Source organism: Dermochelys coriacea, chromosome 28 (assembly GCF_009764565.3).
Source record: "Dermochelys coriacea isolate rDerCor1 chromosome 28, rDerCor1.pri.v4, whole genome shotgun sequence".
Classification (NCBI taxonomy): Eukaryota; Metazoa; Chordata; order Testudines; family Dermochelyidae; genus Dermochelys; species Dermochelys coriacea.
In genome coordinates, this window is record NC_050095.1 from 2,751,479 (window position 1) to 2,759,719 (window position 8,241).

At 54.3% G+C, this 8,241-nt stretch overlaps 3 protein-coding genes and 1 pseudogene across 5 annotated transcripts in view; 2 read left to right on the forward strand and 2 right to left on the reverse strand.

Annotated features, from left to right (window-relative positions):
* The window catches only part of LOC119849428 (zinc finger protein OZF-like), a 776,365-nt gene that overhangs the window by 317,931 nt on the left and 450,193 nt on the right, over positions 1-8,241 (forward strand). The window lies entirely within an intron of this gene.
* The window catches only part of LOC119849371, a 1,398,949-nt pseudogene that overhangs the window by 286,834 nt on the left and 1,103,874 nt on the right, over positions 1-8,241 (reverse strand).
* The window catches only part of LOC119849376 (zinc finger protein 420-like), a 3,142,523-nt gene that overhangs the window by 81,597 nt on the left and 3,052,685 nt on the right, over positions 1-8,241 (forward strand). The window contains exons 4-10 of the mRNA XM_043503786.1: positions 788-874; positions 1,409-1,630; positions 2,790-2,812; positions 4,172-4,287; positions 4,588-4,620; positions 7,349-7,431; positions 8,212-8,232. Of these exons, the coding sequence (XP_043359721.1) occupies positions 788-874; positions 1,409-1,630; positions 2,790-2,812; positions 4,172-4,287; positions 4,588-4,620; positions 7,349-7,431; positions 8,212-8,232 (585 nt within the window). The remainder of the gene's footprint in view (positions 1-787; positions 875-1,408; positions 1,631-2,789; positions 2,813-4,171; positions 4,288-4,587; positions 4,621-7,348; positions 7,432-8,211; positions 8,233-8,241) is intronic.
* The window catches only part of LOC119849401 (zinc finger protein 883-like), a 273,312-nt gene that overhangs the window by 17,495 nt on the left and 247,576 nt on the right, over positions 1-8,241 (reverse strand). The window lies entirely within an intron of this gene.

Sequence of the window (8,241 nt, forward strand, 5' to 3'; positions counted from 1 at the left end):
GTCTGCAGCGGGGCCATGGCCGGGGCCGGGGCCGGGGCCGGGAGCGCAGCGCGGAGGCTGCTCCAGCCCTGCAGCCCGCGGGGCAGCGCGGTGGGGCCGGGGGCAGCGCGGAGCGGGCAGGGCCCGGGCGGGCGGCGGAGACACGCGTGGGGCCGACACGCTCCTGCGGGGAGGGCCCGGGCCCGGCTCGCCCCCGCCCGGAGAGGGGCTGCCCGGGAGCTGCAGGAGGAGCCCGGGACCGGGACCGGGAGCGAGGGGATGGGGGCAGCTGAGGGGGATGTTTCGGGGGGTCAGAGCCGGGCTGGGTGGGGGGAACAGCTGGTGCTGGGGATCGTGGAGCAGCTGGGGCTTGGGGTTGTTTGGAGCTGGGATGGGGGGAGGTGTCATTGTGGGGGAGGGGTGGCAGAGCTGGGATTAGGGCTTGTGGGGGGTGGAGAGGTCTGTGTTCAGATCCGGCACTGGGCTGTGGGTGGGGAGGGTTCGAGAGGGGGAGTTGGGGGCAATGCCGCAAGTTGGTTGCTTGGGAGGTGGGTGGGCGCAGAGGACATTGGGAGCTGGGGGGTTGGGCTGCACCCCGTCACCTCGCCAAGGCGTCCTGTGTTTTCCCTGGGAACCCTGGTCCCCATTTCACCAGCCCCTCAGAGCTTGGCTGAGGCTGAACGAGGCCTGGGGGGGGAAAAATCCCAGTGCGTCCCAGGGACTCTCCTCGGGCATCTGCAGGGCACGATGCGCCCTGAAATCTGGCTGTTGCGAGGCTGTTTCTAACCCCCTCCCCCACTTCTTCCAGGAGCCCCCACGAGAGCATCGGGCCCCTCTGGGAAAAGAGAGGGAAGCCTCCAAAGATGAGGAGCAGCAGCAAAGCGAGGAGCTGCTGGTAGGTGCCCAGGGCCCGGGTTTGCCTGGGATCCCGGTGCCCTGAGTGACGGTGAATGCAAGGGCCAGCCTCAGCCAGGGAACCGTCCCCACTGCAGCCCAGGGAGAGGGCAGGGTCCGACATGGGGGTGACACGATGCCCTTAGGGTGCAGGAGGCTGCTGGGCAGGAGAGGATCAGTCTGTGTGAGCCCAGAGCCCCTGCCCACGGGCTGTGTGCATGTCACAGTGACCGGGGAGCCTTTCTAGCACCTGGCGGGGGGGGGGGGGGGAATGGGGAGGAAGGAGATGAAATGTGGGTTGAAGAGATGGAGAGTTTGGCTCAGTGCAAGTTGATGACGTTTTGGGGGGGAACAGGCCCTCCTGTTGGTGATGTACTGCTCACCCTGGCCCTGAGCCCTCCTCCCTTCCTGGCCTAAATATATGTCCCATCCCCCAGCGCAAGAGGTCCTGTGCTCTGGTAAATAACTTCCCCACCTGCCGAGAGGTGCATTTATGGTTCTCCCCTGTTACCGAGCCGCTCTCTCCCTTTTGCAGAAACAAACAGACGCCGAGAGGCAGAAGATCGTCTGGCAGTGGCAGGAGCTGCGAGGGTTTCTGGAGGAGCAGGAGCAGCGGCTGCTGTCCTGGCTGGAAGAGCTAGAGAGAGCCGTTGTCCAGAGAAGAGATGAGGACGTCTGCAGACTGTCCTGGGAGATTTCCCCGCTCAGTGAGTGGGGAGGAGAGAAGGGGCAGCAGCCGCTGAGCCAGTCCCTGCAGGTCAGGCTGTGTCATTTCAAATGATCATATGCACCGTTCCTATAGGCCAGCGGTTCTCAGCCTGTGGGCCGCACGCCGCTCAATTAGCATCGCTGCAGCCCTGTTCAGCTGTGGGCTAAAGGGTAGCCCGTGGGCTGGGTCCTGCCAGGTTCCCGTTTGCCTGGTGCGGAGGAGTCCGGGCTGCCCCCCCACTGAGCACATGGCAGGAGTCTGGGGTCAGGGATGGCCCCATGGGGTCAGAGGTCTGGGGCAGCTGGCCGGCCCCACTAGCTACAGGGCAACCAGCCTGCCCCTCAAGTTCCGGGTCTGGGGCAGACGGCCTGCTGTGCGTGGCAGGATCTGGAGGTGCCAGGCAGCCCTGCAACAGGGTTCCAGGTCAGGCAGCTGGCCCACCACCCATGGTGAGGGTCTGGGGTTGGGGCTGCCGGCAGGTCCCCCAGGGTCTGGGGCAGCCACGTGGTAGGAGTCCGGGCTGGGCAGCTGGATGGCCCCACGCAGCGGGGGTCCAGCATCGGGGTCCAGGTAGCAGCTGCCGCCCTGCCACTCAGCCCCTGTGGCCCAGTTAACACGTGTAATAAGCTGAGAACCACTGCTATAGAGGCACTTCTCCACTCTAGACCTCTAAGCACTGTACAAAACTGGGTCGGGGGCATTATCCCTGTGGGATAAATGGGGAAAGCGAGGCAGAGGGAGGGGCAGAGCCCTGGCCAAATCACATAGTAAATCTGTAGCAGCACCAGGGATGGGACCTGGGAGTTTGGGTGCTGCAGCTCCAAGATTTTTCTCTCCTCTCCTGTAAATGTCTGTCTGCATTTGCACTTGGCGGGTGAAATCTCCTCCCCCATGCAGAGGTCCCGAGCCAGCCTAAGGCCCCACTCACACCAGGGGGTTTGTGGGGCTCTCAGCACTGGGGCAATTTGACTCTCTAGACAGAGAAACGTTTTCTTCTGGGGAGAAACTTGCCCCGTGGCCACCTCCTAGCAGGGATTTCTGTGGCTGCTGAGGGCAACTGTCCCTGCTGGTAGGGAGCAGGAAATGGCACATGAGTGTCTGAAATTCCCTAAATACCAGAGGCTCCCGGTGATTCCCCTGTAGAGCAGGAGGCTTCCCCAGCCTGGCACAAGTCCTCTGACTGCCTCTCCTTTCTCTCCCTCTCTAGGGTGCTGAGAACACCCGGGGAAGGTAAGTCCTGGGCTCTGTCTCACCCCTTCATGGTCTGTTAGGTCCGGTTACTGCACTGAATATGGCACTACCCCCACCCGCAGTGTGACATGGCGGCTTGGTGCCTGTGATTCTCTCTCCCCTAGCAACTGCCTCAGCAAGGAGCAGAGTCTGTTATTCTCTGTCAGCTAATGAGGTCACACCAGGGCTGTCAGACATATGGCCCCTGGGCCAGACCCAGCCTGTCTGGTGTATTTATGTGGCCGTATCACGTATTCACAATGTGCAGAATGAGTTTGCATTGTTTTAAAAGTACTTTTGTAGCCCTCCTGGTTACAAAGATACCCTCCCAAATGGACACAGAGACAGGGTTGCCTTTTGGATTGTGCAAACAGCCTGGAACAGCGGCTCCGGGAGGTGTGAATTCCCTCGTCTTCTGTTCATCTCTTTGGAGTGTCAGCTGAAATGACACTTAAATATCAACATTCAATATTCCATGGCTGATCACTCCCACTTCCACCTACTCAAGTGAAGCCTTTGAAGGGTGGTATAGGGGGTTGCTGTAGGGAAATAAAAACAGAGGCGACACACAAGGACAGGGAAGTAAGAGATAAATAGAGAAAGGAGGATAGGAAAGGAAGGGAGAGAAAAGGTAGAAATAGCAGGGGCCATAAGGCGGTGTGTGGGAGGGGGGTATTTCTCTGCGCAGTGATAGATTGTGACAGTAAAGGACTTAATAAATAACAGTAACTAAAATTGTATTTCCTATACAAAGGGCAGAGTCTCTGCTCGTTCTTTGTGCATGCAGGTCCCACTGAGAGCAGGGGGTGTCCTGCTGTGAATGGAGGTGGGGTACGGAGTCCTAAATTGATGCCCTTGGGCCACTGACCATAACGGACAGTGCAATATGGCCCTCTATACCAAATGAATTTGACAACCCAGGGTTACTGGTTTAGCTAAAGGGCTCAGAGCTTTTGGTGTTCAAGGGCCCACGTTCATTCCCTGCTGAAGATCTGGGCTCTGTTTGTGTCCACATTGAGCATGTGGGACACCCACTCTTTGGTCTGTGTCTCCTGTCTTTCCACTTAATCCCAGTGCTGGTGCTTCTTGTTGCTGGAATATCCCAGTGTGGGAGGTGGCTCTGCTTCCCACAGAACCAGAGCGTCCCAGAGAAAGCTCCTGAACCTGTCTCGGTTCCTTGCCCTAATGTTTCCCAGTGTCCCATCTCTCTGGCTCATGGCGAGCCCAGGGCTGAGGGCGGGTGACTCACCATGACTGTGACTATCTCAGGCTACAAAGCTCAGATCTAGGTTTGCTGGAATTTAAGGGTTGCTGGGCTCAGGGACTGGGCCCACTTCTCACCCCTCCTCCTTTCCCTAGCAGGGAGGATGGGAGATTTCGAAAGCCGGAGCCAGGGTATGGGGAGCTGAAGAAGAGACTCAGCGATTTCTCTCTGAAAAGTGCCATCCTGCAGGAGGTGCTGCTGGGATTCAAAGGTGAATTGGAGTCTGGGGGTGGTGTCTCCTCTGGTTAGAGAGACCCCCCATCCTGGGGAGGAGTCGGGGCCTCTAGTGATGTCACTGACCCCACCCTCCGTCTCACAGCCCCAGCTCTGAGTCGCCCTTCCCCATGGGAGTAGCCCTGTGGGGCTGGCTCTATCTGCAGCGGCTGCATTGTCGGTCTCAGTCTGTGTCACAATCTCATAGTTAACAGCGGTTCCATTAATAACCAATGGGAACCTCCCCAGGAATGCGAGGGCCTGAATTCTCACCTCTCCCATCCTCTCCTTCCCCTAGAGATGCTGCGACTGGAGCTGGGGAGCGACACAGGTACGTGTCTCTCTGATGGGCCAAGGGGACATTTCAGACCAATAAACAGGTTAGGGACATGGCATCACGGCCTCCAGTCCCGATGTTCCACAGCTTCCAGCTGCACAATGCAAAGCAGGGTGAGCCCCGACACTGAGTCACTCCTGCTGTGAAATCTGATGGGGATTCAGAGTGAATCTAGATCTCAGGGGTGTGTTTCTCTTTGGGGAAAGGAACAACAACCTGAATGTTGTGAAATGGGACAAGGACAAAATATCCAGACCCTGAGGAGTCTGAAAGCTTCCATGAGTGACTGAAAATGGTCAGATGTGGGCAGCAGACTCTCGGGCATGAGGAGGGGTGGAGCCCAGCTGTACCCTGTACGGACTGACTCTATCTGAGCCATGGTGCTGTGTGAAGGAGCAGAGAAACTGCCACTTGGCACAGCGGGGGTGAAAGAAAACCTGTGGGTTCAGCCAGCCCCGTCCCGCTATCCCGGCAGCCAATGCCAGGCCTGGAGAGGGGGAGAAAAGAAGGGAGCCTGGCTCAGTTGAGGAGGCAGGAGCTCGGTTTGCCTGCTGAAGGGCCAGATCAGTGACATGCCAGCCAATGGAGACTTTAGTAGGAAGTAGCCCAGGAAAACCGATCTTGACTCCCTCTGCTGGGAGGGACACCCATCTCCCCTGTTTAGGGGTTTAACTACATAGGGCCCTGGGCTGGGACCTGGTGGAGCGGTCCCAGGTCCCCCTGCACTCCCTCTGACCAACAGTCTTGCCACTAGTATCACAGGCTGGTTTACTGCATACAGACTGGCTTTGAATGTTCGTTTGGAACAAAGATGGAGCTGTTGTAGTGCATGTTGGCATTTCTCACACTTTGGTGACCCCTTATTTGAAATCCCTTTCTCTTCCTCCCCCCCGGGATCTCCTGACATTTACAATGATGTGAGAATAAAACACATGTCAAGCCTGATCCTATACAACTTGCATGTGTGCGCTTCAAGAGGCTGCCAGAAAATAGTTGTCCTTGAGGGCTAAAAGTGCAGGAAGTGGGGGAGTGAGATTTTTCTTTGCTTAAGATCATAGTAAATCTGTCAGTATCTCATGTACCAGCTGACTGCTTGTCATGAACCTCTGGGTGTTGCAACCCACCAGCTGAGAAACGTTGCACAGGATCCTTCATGATTTTGTATCCCTATTGGCTATGAATGGGAAGAGTGTTAATTTTTATATGAAGGAAGTCTGAATTGAGCAGCTAGCAGCTGGAGCAGATATGGCCCAACACTGGGAAATATTGATTTCAATGTAAGCCACATTCTTAATCATTCAGAATCCCAGCTGTGGTATTAGTAGGGCCCTTTGTTTTCAGTTTGTATTTGATTTAATTTTTCTGGGGAATTGATCAGCGTTTATTACCCCAACAACGAGAACAGGAGAGAATCAGTGCAAAAAATGATTAATTTTCCTGGGTAAATATCGGGATTTATTTTGATATGGGGGGGAGGGAGCATTCAGTAGATGAATGCTTTGAATTCCGTTCATCAATGTGGTTTGCTGCAGAAATAAAACAGAACTCAAAACATAACGCTACCTTTGAGTTTAAGAAAACAATCTAATCCCCAAATAAAACTTTTCATTTGAGTGAACAGGTTACTGTGCAGACTTACAACTATTAGCCTATAAATATTGACATTTAATAACTGCACCACACCATTTGCAGCGCATACACTCGGCTTCATCCTTTTCTCCTGGGTTTGGTTTTTTTTTTTTTTTAAAACTTTTGAATACTTCCTTGTGTTCTGAAACGTATTTTGAGACAGATTTTCGTTGTCTTCCCATTTTAGTGTGTGATCTTTAAACCATTATCTGCTAACAGCTTGAAACGTGTACGTGATGGGCGCACAGATTCATCAGTACGTTCAGATGCGTGCACACTTCAGTGCTTGCATGCGTGCCTGTTCGTTTGTTGTGTGTATCTTCTAAACTAATACAGAGCTTTTCTTCAACTGGCAGCTTTGTGTTTACACGTAGACTAATGTATTCTCGTAATGCATCTATCTCATGTAATGGATTGTATTTTCCTAGCAAAACAAGTTATTTTTTGTGTATTTGAATGATACAGAAGTAGGGTGACAATCAGAAAAAACTGAATAATTCTTTATTTTTCCGGAAAAATCGGTTTAAACAGAAAACAAAGGGGCTTGGATATTAGGCAGCCTGAAGCTGTGCGCAGTAACTCTTTCACTGCTGTGTCTGTATCGCACCAGAGAGACTGACACCCCACCAGTGTTTAGTAGCGATGGCGATGAGGCAGAGTGTCAAGCCGAGATGGCATTAGTGCTTGCAGGATAGGGAAGGCCTCCAGGAATAGACAATAACCAAGTCTCTGAGCCAGGAGGGGAAAGAAAAACCAAGGAGGAATAAGTGGGGAAAGAGGCCACGGAGTCTGAAACCTGCTCAGATCCAGTTCCTGTCTCAGCACTGGACAGGTTTTTGCCTGGTCCCTAGCTCTGCGTAGTTCCCCCTCTGCTGGGGGAATGTGCCGTCCTTTGGAACCATGTCAGGTTTAAAGGGTCTCAGTGGGTTTAGTCCTGGTGGGAGGGGATGGGTCTGCGCTGCAGTGACAGAGTGCTTTCCCACTCTGAGAGTCTATAACGTCTCTGCAGAGAAAGAGCCAGTGAGACTCGTGACGTGAAATGACCTAAAGTCTGTTCTGAAATCCCCCCCAATAACCCTTCTCCCCCTGACAGGCTGCAGAATAACATCCCTGAGTCACTCCAGATTCTCGCAGCCTGCCCGGCAAAGGGAAATGGGCATGGCAGAGCTGGCTCAGGTAGGGATGCTGGGGGGTTCCTGCAGGAGCCAGAGGGACAGTGAATACACAGATTTCAGAGTAGCAGCCATGTTAGTCTGTATTCGCAAAAAGAAAAGCTTATGCTCAAATAAATTTGTTAGTCTCTAAGGTGCCACAAGTACTCCTTTTCTTTTAGTGAATACACAGGAAGTGGGAGTTTGATCTAAGGGTGGGAGGGTGCAGGAAGTGCACAGGGTGGAGAAAGGGAGGGGGGCAAGGTGTGATGAACCTGCTGGGACTTTATAAATCTGGGGTCTTGATTCTAGGAATAGAGCCATGGGGGTTGGATGTGGAAATTCCCCTATTTGTGGAAGAGGAAACAAACCGGCCTGGGCTGGGAAAACTTCCCAGACTCTCAGTGCTCGAGGGTGAACCCGCTAACCAGAGGTTGTTATGACATATGAAGGGGACACCCAGCAGAGGGACTTAGGAAGATGCCCCAACCCCTGACATCCAGTTGCTGGAAATGGGGAGGGTGAAGGGCTTCCTATCCGGGAACCTCCCTGGACCCTGCTTGGGGCTCCATCTCTTGTATCAGCCTCTGGTAAGTTTGTGTCTGATGAAAGTGAAGACTTTGCTCCCTCTATCTGCTGGGAAGGATGACGGGCTCGCTCTATCTTTGTGCTTCCTGGGTGCTCTGAGTGGGTTGTGGGTGGGGCTCTGCTGACTCTGTATCCATTTGATTGGCCCTGCTACTCATGAATAGTGGGGCTGTGAGTGGGGCAGCAGGTACTGAGTGGGAGATCCTTGTTCTTTCAGGGGCCGGTGACCTTCGAGGAGGTGGCTGTG